At 47.8% G+C, this 19593-nt stretch overlaps 1 protein-coding gene across 1 annotated transcript; it reads right to left on the bottom strand.

Moving 5' to 3' along the window:
* Nucleotides 1-1201: 1201 nt before the first annotated feature.
* Nucleotides 1202-7866, bottom strand: LOC135810466 (uncharacterized). The gene is made up of 5 exons (XM_065323956.1): nt 7845-7866; nt 6858-7007; nt 5212-5394; nt 4892-4966; nt 1202-2004 (listed from the first exon to the last, which is right to left on the bottom strand). Exons 1-5 carry the CDS (start codon nt 7864-7866, stop codon nt 1751-1753), a joined length of 684 nt encoding a protein of 227 aa, XP_065180028.1. The 3' UTR covers nt 1202-1750.
* Nucleotides 7867-19593: the final 11727 nt, after the last annotated feature.

The following is a 19593-nucleotide window of genomic DNA, read 5'->3' on the forward strand; positions in this document are numbered from 1 at the left end:
CTCCCGCTCTGAGCTCCACTGATGGGACCTAAAAAGGCTGAAACAGCTGTCTGGAGATTGAGCGTCAGTATTAACTATTATGGATTTAGAATACACGATCTGGGGACAGCACTAGTACTGTCTAGCTGTTTCGTCCTTTGTGGACTCATCAGCGAATCACGGAGAAATAACTCTTAACTAAGGATGAACCTAGCAGCCATGAAAATAGATAAATAATGCCTCCAAGCCAGAATTCAAGGCTACATGTGTAGGCCCGAATGTGCCTTGCCCGAGTGCTGAAACTGATAAGTCATTGAGATACGCATAGAACATCTGGCAAAGGAACTACTAAAGCCCCCACAAGCACGGTATTCTACTTCAACAAGGAAGAATTTTGAAAGCATGCACAGCCCTACATGTATAATGTTGGTATAGGTAAGCCTTGTTTGATAAATTAACATGACAAGGCGGGGGACGCACTGTGTTAAAAAACAGTGCTCCTGATACACTAGTGTGTCCTCGGCTTTGTCACATGCTGTCAACCGATCAACACATACAACGTTGCATGCAAAACGGCTGCAGCCTCGAAGTACGGAGTGCTATTTTGGAAAATACTAGATATACAGCCTGTACTTATACAGGTGTTCTATCAACTAGTGCCATTATGACAACGGTAGCTGAATGATACATGTACATAAACCCGGGGTCATCATTGCAAGAACCTCTGGGTCTAAGCCCGAAGTAACATTCAACTACATGACTGTATACACCATCTTCGTAGTAACTGAGTCTACCCCTCACCCACTACTGCCACTGTGACCACAATTGCGCACAAACAGAGGACCTTAGAGGACCTACTTCTAACTACAGTGCTGGCCAAAGAAATCCAACCTTATGAATAAAATTGCACCGGGCGCTACGCAGCCCTAGTACTTAGTAGTAAACATACTGGACCGGTCTGTGCTCTCGAACGCGGCGCGCTACTTTATTAACGAGGTTGGATTTCTCTGGCCCGCACTGTACAAAATACACACATGCACACACAACACTGCTAGGCTTTCCACCACCACACTAGGTTTTGAAACCAGAGTGGCAAAATTCAGGGCCAGACTAGAAAATATGGGGAGACCTGATGGTTTTTTAAAGCAAAACACAGCCAACACTCTGCAGCCTCACAGCCTCAGGCAGGTTTTCCCGAGTGCACACAATTTAAAGTTGTTGAGGCACCACGAATACAGTCGGGCGTCACAGAACGTGGGACCCAGGAATGTACGTGTTGTATACCTCTAGGAACACCACAGCCAATTAATGTTTTAAAAAGAAACGCAGTGTCAATAGACTCAAGTCTCTGCTTTTCTGGAATACAGATTCTGCTACACACGTATTGCTCACTATCCAGTGGGATGTTCATCTAAGAAGGTGGTACAAGAAGTCAAGGAACCAAGCCTAAGGCCAGATTGCTGAAAGGTTTTGTATAACTGACGAGCCTGACCCCTTGGAAACAACAGCCGTGGATACGTGGCTCTACTGTAATAAATGTACAGCAGGTACACAAACAATTTGAATGCAGAAATAACAACAACAAATAGGGAGAGGTGTAGGAAAATATACTCGGCCCCTAGTGAATTTGCTTGTGTATTAGCTTGAAAACTTTGGGTACACTTGTTGAGAGACCTAACTGCATGCAGCTAAAATATGGAGTGCCGTTGTCACCGACGACTTTTCCAGTAAAGTTGCGGCTAACATCTTCTCAGGTATTCCCGGGTCTTCGCTAAGGCCGTAAGGGTGAATGATATGTGCGTCTTCTATTGCTGATGTCGCTACACTCGATGGTGGTGCTGATGTACTGATTGTGGTGGAAGATATTGAGATGCCGTATGTCTCGAACCTTTTCGCCAAGTCTCCGCGGCCATCGCGCAAGAGGGTCGGGAGCACCACAACTGCAACGCCACAGATCCAAGGATCGATTCTCGGACAAAACATTCTTCAGATTGCCAAAGGTCCCCAGTGCTTGGCAATACTGGCCTCTACAGCATGAACACACCACACATACGCCCACACACCATGTACCATGTAAACGCCCGTTGCTGGAGAAGCACGCAAATCTGCAAATGAATTGGATGTGCACCCACAGATTTTCTCGTATAGGAACAATAGCTGATCTGAATCTGAATAAAACAGATCAAGACTAGTGCCAGATAACAGTCTAATCCGCACAAGGCAACTGGCGCAGCCATGTGAATCTCGAGCAAAATGGACAAACATGTCCCCAATTATCAGCAAACGGGTGTGCGTTACAGGATTGGCCTGGCAACTTCAAACAGGCACAATCCACTAACGTGGTGCCCCGTCAACTTCCACGGGAACACACCGATACAAACACAGCCCCACAGCAGCAAAACGGGAACGCCGTTACAAATATGGTGCCCTGGCAACTTAACGGGAACGCACCAACACAAGCTGGCCTGGCACCTTCAAACAGGCACAACTGACAAAACACGGCATCCGGCAACAGCAAATGGGTAGGTACACCGTTACAAGAACAGTCCATCGCACCAAAATGCTGCTGCCACAACATTATAGCAGCAGCACGCCAGACATGCATACATGGCATTCCCAAAAGCAGATACCTGGAGTCAAATTCATTCATCACACTGTTTGTTAGGGCTGAATTTTCCAGTGACAATAGCAAATCCCACCTAAGGCACATGTGATGAGATCTGTACACCAACTATAGTCACAGAATCAATGCACATTAGTAGAGCATAAGAACTCACTTGCGCTCATAGTCATACCCTGTCACGTAGAGATGCTACTCTACGTGTACTGTTCCGATGTCCATTGGGGTGGTATGCCGGCCACTTGCCAGATGTAGAGCTTTTAAGCCGTACTTTGCCACCGTCTGCTTGCCGTATCACCACCTCACTTGCAACTCTGGATTCCAGGACTGTCGCTCCAACAATGGGCATGGAGCGGGAGCTAACCTGATAACAGTTGAGAGCGTGACAGAGTATCTTATTTAAATAAGGCCAAGTAAGGTGGATCCCTTTGGCAAACGTGAACACAGGCTTGGTGCTACAGGCATGGGCTGTCATGTACCGGAATAGCCAATACCGGGCATGTTTCGTCGACAGTAGATGGAACTGCGACGGCTCCACCGTATATGGCCGCGTCTTAGTGACCTTCAGGCACAACGTGACCAAGTCAGGTGCGAGACTCCCAGCCTCCCACACAAATACTCTTTGGCTGTCAAACGAGTGAATACTAGTAGATGATGCTAAATACTCGCTGGCAAACAATAAGCCATACAAGGCCAGTAGTATACTTACCCACAGCATAGCCTGATCTACAATATGACTGATTGGATCGTTGTAAGCATTGCCGAAAATGGATTAAGTCGTCCACTAAAAGCTCTTTGAAACTCGGATGTTGAGCCAATATGGCAATAATAAAATTAATGTAGAAAGGAAAAGGACGTATGGATATGAGTGTAGAGTAACTGTCACTATATACTAAATACAGTCAGAAAGTGCAACAACCAGGCACTAAAACATTTGACGACCCGACTCCTGGCTTCAACACATCTCCGTAGTGTTAAGGAGAGACCAAAGAGGGAAAGGTAATACTGGTTTCGTCATCGTCCAGTAACAATCAACATTTCTTGTTCTTGTGGGACTGTAGCTTCAACTACTAGCTTGTGCTCATTTTCGTTGCGCTTACCTTCCCCTCTTTGGTCTCTCCTTTTAACCTTGAACCTTCCAAGTTGGAAGGCTGTTGGTTAGCGCTACGGAGATGTGTTGAAGCTAGGAGTCAGGTCGTCGAATGTCTCAGCACTCTGTCAGTTTTGTGCCTAGTTGTTGCATTTTTTTTTACTGTAGTAGCTAGTTACAGTGGTGGACAGTTACTCTTAACTCGTATCCATATGTCCTTTTCCTTTCTAATAAAAGCTCTATCCGCAAATATGCCGAGGCGGCTTGCCGTCTCTCCCTCTATGCATGCAACACAACTGTTGAGCGAGCAGCTTTTAGGCCAGCCCCAGTGCACAACAGGTAATAGGCTACTAATAGCGTAACGCAGCTAGGTAAACACGAATCGATGAAAGAGGCAGACTTCTTAGAACAAAGAGACTAGTTGTGAAGGACACAACATTTTCAGCAGTCAGCAGTAGGAGAAATTGCTCTTAACCCTTTGCGTGCTGAGTACGAGTTAACTCGCACTTTATGCATGACCTGATCCACTACGTACGAGTTAACTCGCAAAAAAATCGCGCGATATATTGCAGTGCATAGACCAGTGTACTATCTTTCGTAACTTCGGTAAACATAAACGCATTCCGACAATCAATACACCGTTGGAAAGGTCTTGACCTCATCTTTCTTTGCGACAGGGGAAGAATTTATTGAGCGGCGACAAGATGAACACGGAAATCACGGCCCAGAGTGAACGCGAATTGTTTTGTTCATGACTTATTTTTGTTGAGGAGCGTGCCAGGGGATTTCCCTTTGGCACGGCGCATGCGTGATGGACATCAAATGAAGTGCTTGGATCTGAGCTTTGCAGCGCAGTTTGAATTGTGAAAATCTGTTGAATTTAGGCAAGAAGCCGAACAAGAATGTGAAATTGAGTTGTTGTGCCGTTCCGAGGCACGGTAGAGTAGTTTGGAGAGGACGAGGAAGTGGCCCTGATTTGTCTATGGAGCTGAAAGCTGCCAGGATGGATTCGCTTGGTCCTGATCTTTCTAACAAGCCCAGGATGATGAAAATCCATCAAGGTGGAGTGAAATGAGAATATATTTCGTTCGGAGCTGTGAGTGCATACTCCACCAAGAGAGTCAGTCCGCTGGAAAGCCAGTGGATTGGAGAAAAGGGGCTCAGCATGCAAAGGGTTAATTATGCAGCAATACTAGGCTTACACGTTTGTGTCATGCGTTCTGAGACGGAGTCCTTGACTAGCTCGTCACTGGCCGCACTCAGAGCAGCAGTCGTCACTACACATGGGTTGGGAAGCAATGGACAAAATTAACACTTGCCATGCACACATGCACTGCTTACCAGCTAAGTTAATATGTCATACTGTACTGCAGCAAGCAAGGAACTGGCAATACCTGCACCAGGCCTATCTACTGTGACCCATGCCATTGTGAATGAGAAGAGGCAGCATTTGACAGTATGAGCGGTGTGATGAACGGGAATGCATAATACAAGCCAGTCGAGCATTGGTACATGTACTTACGGACGCAAGTTGGCTGCACACCGCTCCACTGGCACTGGCCGTTGATTTCACAAGTACGCACGGCCGAGCCCATAAGGACATAGGGAGATGTGCACACAAACGTGGTCGTGTTGCTGAACATCAAGCCGTTCACGGTCATTGAGCCCAGTGCCGGTGGTGACAGGACCTGGCAGTCGGTTTGACCTGCACAAGCACAGAGTGCACAGAGCACAGGCATTCAGTGCATGCATGTTTGGCCTAGGGTGAAACGAGTGCCAAAATTGAGGACTTGAGTACTCTTTGAAAAAACGAGCGAGTATTCGAGCGAGTACGAGTATTTTACTGACAACATAAAACAATGTACTGCACACACTCTCGTAACACTGAACGTATTACACCTGATACACATGTAGTCTTGCATGCAGCCTAGTGCAGGAAATAGTCTGAACTACGTCTTTTGTTGGTAAGTAGGGACAAGTAATAATTTCACACTTGCATGGGTTATCAGTACTGGTCAGAGTAACAGACGTGCTTGATGTACAAGCATACAGTACACTGTGCATAAGATACTTTGAGTATTTTGCGAAGCGAGTCCTCACTCCTTTCGAATTTTTGAGCAAGCTCGAGTATTCGATATACTCGTTTCATCCCTAAAACGTTTGCGTATGTGTGCGTGGCACAGACGTTGGTTTTGAATACATTGTAGTACCCGCATTGTGTAAAGGAAATTGATGCGAAGATTGCCTCAACATGGCCATGCAAAGTAATAAAATAAATACAGCAGTGAATAGCGGTCAACAGTAGCTCTACATTTTGCTTGTAATAGAAGTCATTAGCGTCAGAGCAAGAAGAGGGACAAGACGAGTCAAGGGACAATCCGGAGGACGCAATACCATACGACCAACTGTTTGTTTCTACCAGCGTTATTGTACCGTCGACACAGCTCTGACGACGATATACTGGGCGAATTTCCGCGGGGTCTCCCAGCGTGTCAGCGGCAGTGGGTGATGGGTAGATAACAAGGTAGCTTGCGGACAACATCGGTGGCATGAAGCCTAGTGACTGCCAAGCGTCTTGGCGCGACGGGCGAGCAGTACAGTGTCATGCCCCAGGGTCTGCTGTGGCTGTCGACGTCGGCGGGTCGTGAGGTGCGTTCGCAGGCCTTCATGGCGCTCGGACAACTGCAATACTAGTACACAGACTCTCACTACTAGCTACATAGTACTCTGATTCTGGCACTTTATTTCTGCATTGAATAGTGATTGATTTTCCGCGCCGAATATCCGACGCTGCATGAATGTCCAATGCGCGTCAACAGTACTTCACACTTTCCTTTTCCCGCGTTACCACCTCAGCTGTGCCAGTTTTGTATGTGGAAACCCCCCTATATAATAGCAGTTTGGTCTATATTTTTAATCATTCAATATCTACCTTCACTGATGAGCTATGTATTAGCGAAACAGCTGTCTGAAGGAGTTTATTAATATCGTCTACGGAAGTGTCCTCGCAGTGGTGATGGTTGTGTGCAGGAGGGTCTAGTCGGCTAAATAGCGCAGTGTGGTGGTGGAGGTGACTCAACATTTTCTTCAATGGCCGAGAGCTCTGTCGCACCCTGTAATAATAATAGAAGTCATGGTACTACTATCAGTGCTGCTGCTGGTGCTTACCTGGAGCTGGTGTGACCTTGCCTGGGCAGTACTGTGCATCAGAGCCATCAGCACAGTCGTACCAAACACCGTCGCAGCGCTGTGATGGCAGGATACAGCCACTGGAACGCAGGCAGGGCAGGTAGCCAGACTGGCACTGCAGTTGAATGGCTGGATACACGTACCCATACACACAACACACAAAGCAGTCAAGAGATGAAGAAAGTGTCTGCTCGGCACATCTTTTGTACAGTCAAGAGATATTAGCATATTTGGAGGAGGTGGTAGCCTAAAACAGGCTCGACAAAAGTTACCGGCTTATGCCAACAACTCAGTGTTCTGGTAGAGTAGACGGTTCGATACCGGAACGCCTTGACAGCCAAATTTGTATAGACCCAAACCGATCATCAGCGTTGATTTTTCACTCGAAATATGTTTGTGGAAGGAAACTGGCATGTTGAAGTTTGCTCTGGGGCCAGAGTCAATCGAACTGAGCCACTCCTTTGTGTTGACCCATTGCCTCCAAGTTGCCCAATTTTTCGCTTCAAAAAGGTTCAAATCAGAGGTGGCTCCAAACCGGACACGTTTTAGAGTGCACGTCTAATTCACTCTGGGTCTGAAATTAGGCAATTGCTATCGCTCCACGACGGCCAGTACAGAGTAACAATAAGCCTTGTGTGTGCTTCCATTAGTTTTGATTGGTATGCGGTGCTTTATTGGCAAGAGGCGAGCCGCTGTTTACCTGCGACAAGAAGTTGATTTTTCGAAAGTCGTAAAACTCAAGTCGCAGTGCGAAGCAACACGTCAAAAACTCACCTGCTTGGTATGGCGCGTCTGGTCATCGCAGAGCCATGAAATTTTGGCTCGGAGTATAACACATCGTAGTCTCACTCTGACATATGTTTTCTAATCAAAATACCAAGAGAGAAAGTGAATATTGAGTCCGTTCCGGTTTGCAACCTGTGTCCTATTTGAAACCGTCGCCTCTACCCGGTGAAACACCCTAACCATACACCCACAAGTATAACATATATCCTAAGGACTCAGGCTGAGATGCCCGACTGGTCCTGGGTCCTGTGATAAGCACGATCATCATTTGTGATGATGAAAAGTGGCAGGTAACACCCAGACTATTACATGCTCTGTAAATAGGAAAGATCAACGCCACCAGAATCTGCCTTCCTACAAGCCTGAAGCTTCTCTACACAAGAGGGATATATTGGCTCTCTTGAAATTCAACTTACGATTACATGAGGCAGCTGCCCCACTCCAGGAACCGTCAATCTGGCAGATGCGCACAATGCTTCCCTGCAGGTTGTATCCGGAATTTCAGCCGAAGACGACGCTGCCTCCAGCAGAATAGTTTGTGCCCTGGGCGTAGCCGTTGGTCGGTTTAGCTAGCGGTGTGCACACACCGGCTGTACACGTCACAGGCACGTACACACACAGGCACGTACACACACAGGCACACACGTACACACACAGGCACACACACACACACACACACACACAGGCACACACACACACACACACACACACACACACACACACACACACACACACCTTGACCTTGATACACAAGGATTCTTCATTATTTGCCACGTTTGAGCTGAGCTGCGATCATCGCGCTTTGTTGCAGTGTGCTAAAAAAACAAGAACAAAAAAACGGCCAAAAAAGTGGGGCGGCCTCAGCCGCCCCAGCCACCCCAGCTGTGCCGGCCTTGCATGCCTGGTGTACGGTCTGAAAGATGAAAGATGGAGCTCTTGTATACACGGGCCCGGAAAGTCTGCTTCGCCTGCTCGGCAGCAGCTTCGTAGTGGTGGTCAAGGGTCGAAGACCGACGGATACGGATCAACTCCCCAGTGAACACACCTTTGCCCATACTACAGGGGTGGTTACTACCGACAAGCAGATACAGGAAACGATTGGTGACCTAGAAATGAGGCTTCACCGCCATGTATCCCTACTACGGAAAACTGTGGTGTCCAGGAAATCAATGCCATCATGTGCCAGTTCATGCGCAAACTCGAGGGCCGAACACTTATTAATCCTGTCTAAAGCGCGCTGAACTTGACCTTCGCAACCATGCAATGAAACAAAAATGTCACTGATAAAGTGTCTATAAACCTGAACCTCTAACCTGAACCTCTAAACCCTCCCCCTCTAAGATCGGCAAAACGTACCGCTTCTCCAAATACAGCATAACAATGTCGGCATAGACCACTGCTGCAGGCGAACCCATGGCAGTCCCTTGGATCTGCGGAAACAAATCGTTATCGTACACGAACCCGTTAGTCTTCCGAATGACTGACATCAAGGAAGTCACTGCTGTTGTTAACCGTGTACGAAGGGCCGGGGGCATCCACCTTGTATACCTGTGTGTGATATACCACGACAATGCCACGTGACCGAGCTCGTTGGGGATGTTGGTGTAAAGGCTGGTCACATTTATACTCAAAAATAAATGATCGTCCCGCACAGGCAAACCTTCTACCAAGTTGATGAAATCCGTAGTTCAGGCCAGAACAGTACTTTCCTCACGTACATACAGGTTCAGTAGAAAGTCAATGAACTTAGCGGGATAGTAGCCAGGACTATTCAGACTAACAATAGGCCTAACCTTCAGGACCCAGGGCTTATGTGTTTTGATAAGTCTCCTGAAAACGGGCATGCGCCCCCGGTGCGACTAAGAACAGTGACATATAAAATGGTCATACGATGCCCAATGCGATGCCTAGTCATGGTGAGTAAACAATTGACTCGGGTCGCAAACACGAAGTCTCAACACAGCCTTGAGCCTGTTGGTTGCCATCGGCAGTCTAGTCACATGTTCATCTAGCCCCTCAGGAAAAAAAACAGTCATTTATAATGTTGGGCATTGTGATGCTGGGCACAACCTATATCATCATAGTGAGATCCGTCCAGGACTACTATCACAATAGACTGCCTTTGAATATGCCCGAGTCTGATCGCGTTCTAATTCCCAAACTATGTGCTGCATGTGTACACTCCGCCTATGGTTAGTCTACTCCAGAACAACGCCTGGAGAGGTTCATTGGGGGCATGATGTCCCCCACCCCATCCCTCTTGCCCCCTGCACCTGAAGTACCGGTATTGCCCCTCCCCCCCCCCCCAAATAAAGTACAGGACACAGATGGAGCACTGGGGAGCACGTAGCAGTAGGCAAGTTGACGATGCCAGTGCAGACACACCTCACCTCGGTCACCACACTGGCACAGTCATATGGTCTCCAAGGAACATAGCTACCAGAGAACACACAGAATGCGAGTATATAGTGCTATCCCGGAGGATAGACAACCTCCTATACAAAAATACCTACTGATAGAGTTCTGTGTATACCCTATGTGCACATATGTGTGGATGAGTACTGGTAAACGGACAGCTAACCCTAGTCTAAGTAAAATAAATGTAGAATGTAGGCCCTGGGCAAAAAAATAAGTAAATAAAAATAATAGCAACACATGAGGGAACTCGGATGGAGAGCCAAGGATTAAAATTAAAAAAGAGGACCATAAGTTTACGAGTAATATCCGTTTTTTCCAACACTAACGGGTATAAACGTGATGCAGCTAAGCATCAGGTCGTTGAATGTCATGATCTCATCAGTCAGTTTTTGTGCTGATTGTTGCACATTTTTGACTCAGCAGTATTCTGCATATAACCATTAGTGTTGGACAAAACGGATAACTTGTAAACATGAGGGAACACTCATCCTTACCCAAGTCCCAACGTCAGCACTCGGCGCCGCTCCGAACCAAGAGGGACATTGGAGAGATCGTCCATCAGCTCCTCCCTCGTCCTGCGATCAAATCGCCTAATGCTAAAACACAAGAAGATAGGAAAGGCAAGTAGAATAAATAAATCAATAAAATAATAAACAACAATACAAGTTTGAACAGCTGCAAACGTAATGGACGATCCGAACAAGACCAATGATATACCTAGAAATTCTAGAAGGCACTAGGAAACATCCATACCTGCTCAAACTGAAGAGGACAACATAGAAAAAGGTAAAAGAGGGCACTACTCAAGTGTTCCTGGGATAGCTATGGTCTTTGCTATGCTATTGATTTGCAGTCTGATTCATCTGAAAAACGAAGTTTCAACTTTCAAGCATTTAATTTACAGTCCTACCCTCGTTAGTATGACATCAGTTGCAAGACAAACCTCATTAGTAGACAACGATCCAAAATCCCATGAATCATTAGCAGTCGTACATGCAAGTCCGGATAAGAGATTATTCGTTTGTAGACCAAATTCGTTATAACGTCCCCTTCAGCTGTCCCACAGGTTTGAATTCTCATTACAAGAAAAAGCGGATGGCCGAGGATAGCTCGATTGATATTTCATGTTGTCTTGTATCGGGGTCCGATGAAACATTGTCTGATAATGGGTTGTCTTGTACAGGGGTCTGGTGGAAAACACTGTCTTATAACAAGGAACCATCAGTTCTGATGTGGACACAATATGGATGATGCAAAGCAGCAGAAAAATGTACTCGTTATCAGACAAAAAAAGTTGATACCCCCAGGGTTGTCTCCTAACAAGGGTAGACCTACGAAATAGTGGTTGCGACTTCGGCGAAGATTGTTAGGAAAGGGTTTGCTCTCGACACTGGAGCTCACGCTATTCCGCCGCCTTGACTTTACACTTGACTGACTGACAGCTGCCACCCAGAGCACACGAAAAGTCCATCCAACCTTCCACTCGGAAAACCTGCAAGAAGGGACCACTCCCTGCTCAATACACAGTGTTTCGGGAACATTTACCCTCATCAGTCGAGTTTGAGTAGGCTGAGGAAGATTGTGCTTGAGAAGCACCATTTATATAGTGCTCTCCAGGTCCAAACATCACCAGGGATACAAACTTACAGAGACGCTCCGTTTGCAGCGCGACAAACACCTCGTGAGCACCAGATAGCAGTGCGAGTCAGTGTCGCTCCTGGACGGTGAAAGATGTATATTGACACAGAGAGAGAGGGAACGGGGGAAAGAGAGAGAGAGAGAGAGAGAGAGAGAGAGAGAGAGAGAGAGAGAGAGAGAGAGAGAGAGAGAGAGAGAGAGAGAGAGAGAGAGAGGGAGAGAGAGAGAGAGAGGGAGAGAGAGAGAGAGAGAGAGAGAGAGACACACACACACACAAACACACAGAGACAGACAGACAGACAGACAGACGGGCAGACAGAAGGAGAAAAGACAGAGATCCGGGATGTGACATCATCATGACATCGGCCGTTGCTGTGTATGTTGGATCCAAGGTAACGAAAAGACGACACATGGGCAATCTCCATGGTTCGAGTCGCGAGCGGCTCTAGATCGTCGTTAGAGGTGTTGGGGCCAGAAACCATGAACTTGGTTTGGGTGGGGGGGGGGCACACGCACACACACACACACACACACACACACACACACACACACACACACACACACACACACACACACACACACATGCATGCACACACACACACACACACACACACACACACACACACACACACACACACACATACACATACATACACCACACACACACACACACACATACACACACCTTCCTTCCTTCCTTCTTCCACTGCCATGACTGGCTATGTGGCCCCATACGGGGCAGACCAGGAGACGTGTTGTCCACCGGGCGGGGAACGCCATACTCAGCGCGCGCGGGCCGCGCTAACAGCGTTACACTTGTGCATCGCAATATCCTGTGGCCGACGAAAACTGCCCGCACAAGTGCCACAAATGAGGGGCTTCGCCACAGGCTCCATGCGGGACTGGACAATAGCGTCGACAGCGTCACGGCAGGTGACCCGCCATCCCTGTCAATCTTGGACGATGTCACCAAGCTGCTCCAGAGGAACGCCAACACACACACACACACACACACACACAGACACACACACATACGCATATACTTTGTACCATGTATATGCCCGTCACAAGAAAAGCACGCAAAGTTGTGGAAGTCAGGTCTCGCTGGACCAACCAGAATGGAGCTGCTACGAGCCTGAGCACGCAGCTTTCCCCATGTTGCAGAAGGCAATGCAGTGCTGCAAGTGGCAGGCAATCCTACGTGAAAAATTGGCACATACACCTCCATATTAATAATTCCAACGAGAGAGCTCAGTTGAAAGCTCAGGGCCCTCACTATCTTTTTTGCCTAGGTTATCATGCATTAAGCGATAGCAATAAACAACAGTTTTATTCGGCTGAAATAAAGGATACCAATAGACCCCACTTGTACTTGGCTGAAATAAATTGTTCATCGTTGGTATTGCATTTAGTTTTTCATTTCGATATCGCACAAATAAAGAGCGCTTGGGCTTGAAGGCTAGAGAGAGCTTGACCGCCCAGGAGCCCTCGCTATGCTTAATATTTGCCTAGGTCATCATGTGTGTTGTTCGAACTGATAGAAACGTCTTTTTTCAATACAAAAACATGTGCATGACAATCAAAACTTTAGTTCATAAACGCACATCGATACATAACTCAAAACTCAAACTCTCAGACAGGTACATTCTACCAAGTAAAAGTAAATATAATAATAGATTACGCTTTGGTACTAGCTTATTTCATTTTTTTCATGCCCTGTTTCAACATGTGGCCAGCAGTCTTTGCCAGAATGGTACGGAACATCAACGGAATAGGGCCAGGCTGGTACGTGACATGATGATGGCCCCGCACACCGAACAAGTTCGAGCATGAGAGCATGTATTTTCTCCTGCTGAATGGATGCCTGTGCAGCGGTCTCTAGCTGTCAACGCGTCTTGTCACGAAGGCGGTGAGTCTCCAAACGACGGGATATTTGCTCCGTCGTTTCTTGCTGTTGGCATAGCCTTTCGCAAGCACGGCGACTCTCGAGGCGGCGGGACCTCTCTTCTCCCTTCTTCTACTCTCTGTGTAGGCACTCCTGCCGACGCCGTCTGCTCAGAGCTTTAACACTGTCACCCCTGTCATTTTGCTCTTCCTCATAGTCCTCTTCTAATTATCTCAGCATTCTATTTATACAACAACTACGACCATTAAAACACTGCAATCTACCCGATCCTTACATTCCCAGCCCATTAGTACCATACCCCTAAACTTTCGACCGATAGTACGACACGTTCTATGGTCTTTTGAAATCAAACCGCGACCATTACAATAATGCGATGTAAACCATAATGAGCGTTAGCATGCTAACGCAAGTTAGCAGGCAGCCCAGCGAGCTGGCCCGACCTGCACGCATGCGCGAGTCACATGGTCATGCGCCCTCCAAGATCCTGTACAATGTCTCTTGCATGTCATTGCTGTTTTCGACTTTCGAGCATGCAACTTGCGGAACATGCGTTCCCAAACAATTTCCTCCGCAATTGTGCTCGCCCCGGTGTATCTTGCTAAGCTCAATGTTAAAAGTGCATTCTGCCGAATTCCCGTCCGCCCGGAGGATTGGTCCTTGTCGATCCGCTGGCAGGATCAATACTTTTATGAGAGTGCCCTGCCCTTCAGACTGTATTACGCTCCAGTCCAGCTGTATGGAACTCTGTCGCATCCGCCAGTGAATGGATTATAAGCTAGCAGTTCGCACTCACACGCCTGTTGCATTACGGGGAATACCTCAACTAACGTTACTTCCTCAGTGCATGCTCTGGACTTGTGTTAGCTTGCCAGCAATTGCAATTCGCTATTCTGCTCCGAGCGTTTACATACTTCGATGTTTCTCTGGCCCCAGCAAAGGTGGAGGGTCCAGCTCAAGTCCTGACGTTATTGGCATCATCCCATTACGGGGAGTACCTCGACTAACGTTTCTGTCTCCATGCATGCTCTGAACTTGTGTTAGCTCGCCAGCAACTCGCTACTCGGCGCCGCGCGTTTACATACCTCGGTGTTTCTCTGGCGTCAGTAAAAGTGCTTCCTCAATGCATGCTCTGGACCTGTGTTAGCTCGTCAGCAACTCGCTACTCGGCGCCGCGCGTTTACATACCTCGGTGTTTTCTCTGGCGTCAGCAAAAGTGGAGGGTCCAGCCCACGTCCTAATGTTTATCGGCGTCATCCTGGACACCCGCCGCGCTAACATCAGTATGCCTATGGACAAACTTGCCGAGCTTCGTGATCTTCTTCGGGCCACTCTTCACACAGCTTCAACTACCCAATGTCAACTCGAGTCTCTTCTGGGAAAGCTCCCGTTTGCTACAAGAGTGATAGCCCCTGGATGCAAATTGCAGATTGTGGTCACTTGCCAACTGGTACCGGCAGCCGTGTTACCTGATCAAGCTCTCCAAAGAGTGCCTCAAAGATCTTCGCTGATGGCTGGATTAGCGGAACGGCCGGTCCTTCGTCCTTCTAAATGGACGCCGTCCCCCGACTTGCTGGTATTCACTGATGCAAGTGGTGCAATTGGCCGGTGCTCGTACAATTGCGACCGGGGATAGGGCGATGGACAGTCAATCAAGCAGAGCAGCAATCGCAAAGGGTTGTTTACAATTGGCAGCCCGCAGCACCTGGGAAAACTAGCGGCATCAGCTGCGAATGCCAATCGATGGGCATTTACAGCAACTGCGAGGATATTGCTCATCAGTCGTGGCTTTGGCCTGGCGTTGTACACCGGCCACTCGTTTCGAATCAGCTGCGGGACTCGATATTCAGCGAGGCGGGAAGGTGGAAAGCGATGTCTGCCCGAGTAACATTCGGACGCCACCTGCAGCCAAAGTATGGGTGGCTGCGGCAATGGCCTCAGCCCATGATATCAAGTTCTGACAGTCTTTACCTAGCTTGCACCGCTTACAGATTGCACGGGTAGCTGCACTTTGTGATCCGCTCCGGGAGTGCCGATTTATGGAATATATGCTCTCAACTGGTTATGCATACCAATATATTTAGCATTTGGAGGCTCTACTCAGAGTCATTGGTGGCTCTACTCAGAGTCATTGGCGGCTCCATGCGGAGTCATTGGCGGCTTCATGTGGAGTCATTGGCGGCTCCATGCGGAGTCATTGGCGGCTCCATGCGGAGTCAATTTGCGGCTCCATGCGGGGTCATTCGGCGGCTCCATGCGGGGTCATTCGGCGGCTCCATGCAGAGTCATTCGGCGGCTCCATGCGAAGTCATTCGGTGGCTCCATGCGGAGTCATTTGACGGCTTCATGCGGAGTCATTTGCCGGCTCAGCTGCGAGCCATCTAGTGGCTCCAAGCAGAGCCATCATACCAGTTGCTCGAATTGGCACTCCCAGCTTAATCCAAAACTCGGTTGCTCTGTTGTGAGATGGGGGGATGCTAACCTAGGAATGGGTTTGCTCCCCACACTGGAGCTCGCGCTATTCCGTCAACTTGACACTTGACGGACTCACGACTGCCATCCAGAGTCGCCACCACTATTTCTAAACCATACGGCTAATTATTTTAGTTACCTATCCACTTACCGGTACAGTAAAACCTGTGACTACCGACCACCCCTTGGTGCCAGCAAAAGCGGTCTTTAGTAGCAGGTGGTCTTTAGTTAGAGGTTTGCACCGCGTGACCATATGTGGATCCCATTATATGATATGTATGTCAAAATGCAGCTAATACAATTCCCCAGGACTTGCGCAATGTCAGAAAGACGGAGAGATGGAGAGAGAGAGAGAGAGAGAGAGAGAGAGAGAGAGAGAGAGAGAGAGAGAGAGAGAAGATTAATTTTTTGCAGACATCAAATTCAGCTGCTACTTCTGAAGCCAGGAGTCAAACGTTCCCTGGGGATGTTTCGTTTCGCGCTGGGCTTCAAATTTGTTCACGCGATCAATCATACCGACTGTCCTTGTTGTGACTTCTCGATTGCTTGAACGCGATCCTTCAGCATCAGGACCTTGTGGTGCTGCTTTGTTTCTGGATTCCTTGATGCCATCGTCGATCCGTCTGTATGACTGGGGTGACAGAGCTGCCCAGTCTTCGTTTCTCCTCCGAGTAGTAACATCGATCAGAGAGCGCTTTCGATGCGCTCTCCAAGACGTTTCCTATCATGTTTTTTCTTGACAGCGCTTGAAATTTTGACAGGTGTAGTACAGTCCACACCGACTCCACAGCCCACATTACCTGCATTCATTTGTTCAGCTGTAGTATCGAAAGATTCTTTTCAGGACCATGGAAAATCAGTAAAATTTCAAGAAGGAGCTTCGAGCAACATTTGATTTCCTACATCGCGGTCGCTAGTTACGGGTCAAAAATTGTGTTTGGGACAGGAAAAGGCGGTCGCTGGTCGCGTTCAGAAGGTAGTCGCTAGTCACAGTGCATTTTGAATGTGAGACCTTCCGTGCCTGGCGAAGTGGCCGGTAGTACCAGGCTGGTTGCTAGTGACGGTGGTCTTTAGTTACAGGTTTTACTGTATATCCCTTACCGAAATTGTATTCTTCAACGCAATATTCTTCTTTCTTTTTCTTCTACTCCGTTCCATCAGCACTCGGCCAATGGCAGGAGATTGGTACCCACTGGGCTAGCATGCAGCAGCCAAAGCTGGGGCCTTTTCTTACTCCGTCAAACCCACTTCTTAAAACGAAACTGACGTGCATATTCACATTGCATGTTGTGAATGTCCCCATATTTGCCCCGACATCTTAGCTCGTACAGCGCTCCAGATACATCTATGCTACGGTGCGCACCGCATACTCGAATTACGGTACAGGACACATACGGGATACTGCACCAACCATGGCATGCCACGTGAACCACCCTACCAGGCACCGTGACACGCACCGAATTACAGCGGTGTGGATACTGGCTAGCGCCAGATGCTACTAAAGTACAACTGAATAGCGTCTTTTGCATAGCTACGGGAATAATCTCATATCCCAAGCATTGCAGCTCTGCTAATAGAATAATTCAGGTTACTCCCACTCCATTTCTCTAGTGCTTATTTTTCTGAAAAAATATCATCTTTGGCACCAGAATGCTGCCACCAAGAGTACATTAACCAGAGTGTGCAGCCCAAAGAGAATCATCCCACGGCAAAGTTTATTGTTTAGGGCATAGACTCGCAGTAACAGGCTCACCTTTGCTGCATCTCACACCGCTTCACACGGTCATCTACTCTATCACCATGGTAATTTCTGTGGCACATTGCTGCTTGTTTAACAAAAACGTAGAAACACACACCGAATTTCCAGGTAATTACCATGGTGATACGGTACTTTAGCTTGAACCTATTGTATGACGGGTTTTCTACGATTCATAATGACCCAGGGAATAACTAACAGTTAGCGACGCAATTCTTCTGAGGTGTAAAGTGACTTCAGGAATACATGTATGTTGCAGAAAACTGCGATGCATGCTGATTATTTACTGTGCCCTATTGTGCACAATATACCTGGTGGGTTACTCAGGGATAAAGTAGATGCACACAAGTGCCGTGCATCACGGCACAGGTTAGGTTCGCAACTAGCTGCTACAGTGTACTTGTGGTCCGAACTTGCACTCTACTCAGCTCTGCATACGCAAAGAGTGCTGGTGCCGAAATGAACCAGAAGGGTGCTGAGTGGGACCCAACAACACTGACTCTGTATACCCATGTACACAGATATGATAGGGTATGCAGTACCTGCTCTAAGATTTAACACAAACCGGGTACACGTCTACCTGGCACAACTCCTGCAACACTAGGCCAGGGCCAGATGCGTTCAAGTGCGGCTACTGTGTGTCAGGGAGTCGTAAACTTACTTTCGACTTCCTGATGTACATGATTGTACATGTACATGTATGAACGTACTCGCACTGGGCACTCTGGCCGCACGCATCTGCACGCGTATGCAGCCTGTCAGTGGCGGTATACCCTCGAAGTATAAAAAAGTATAGTACTCGACAGGACTTCCGACCGGGTCGCAGGTAACCCAGTGTTCTTTTTCCAAAAGGTCCAAGTACTCACAAACAGGGCCACTGACCTGGCTCTGGAGCAGACACTGGTAATCTAGGTCCAAGTTTGCTCGATTATGTTCTGACGCTTCATGTGCTTTCATAGCCAAGGTTTCTCACTTTCTTCGCAAGCTCTTTTAGTCTTGAGAGTTGACAACTGCTTATGGTTGTGTTGGCAGAAAACATGTAGGCTAATCTGACAACCGTCCAATCCCATTTTACTGGTAAGTAGTCAGCGAGTGGCTTTGATGGGGCCATACTAGAGGGGAAGTTACGCGGCATATGTGCTTCCTTTTTGAAAACACGTTCTTGCTCGAAGGGTTTCTAAACTTTATCCCTGCGCTCATTGATGGAGTTCATCGATGGAGTTGCCAGCGGCACTCTACAGAAGAACAATGTTGTCAAGTTTTTTATGAAAAATTGTCAACAAATAATTAATTGCTATAAGTTTGGTTAGGGCCGGGTTCCACTGCGGCTCCGCAGCTCCGCTGCTCCACGGTACTTGGCTGCATGCAGCAGAGAGGCGCGGTTCCAGTGACACTCGCCATTCACGGTACCGCGATCGTGCTCGACGTTTTTTTGATGACATTTAGCCTGCCTGCGCGCGCGTGAAATCCAAAAAAATCCTCGTGTTCTGGCCTGTGCAACGAATTAAAATTCCCCCGAATAAAACAATTAAGTGCGGGAAACAATGCAAGCCGTGATCGCGGCTTGCATTTTTTTGTATCAAGCAGCGAAGCGAAAGCTGGTGATGAGCCGCGGCCTCGCTGGACCAGCTCGTAATGATGACGTTTCATGCCGTGGATGATGTGCGGCGGAGCGGCAGTGGAACCCAGCCCTTAGGCAAAGGAAATTTGTCATTAATTTGTTTATGCTGCATAGATGGAGA

The sequence above is a fragment of the Sycon ciliatum genome, chromosome 2 (genome assembly GCF_964019385.1).
Source record: "Sycon ciliatum chromosome 2, ocSycCili1.1, whole genome shotgun sequence".
Taxonomy (NCBI): Eukaryota; Metazoa; Porifera; class Calcarea; order Leucosolenida; family Sycettidae; genus Sycon; species Sycon ciliatum.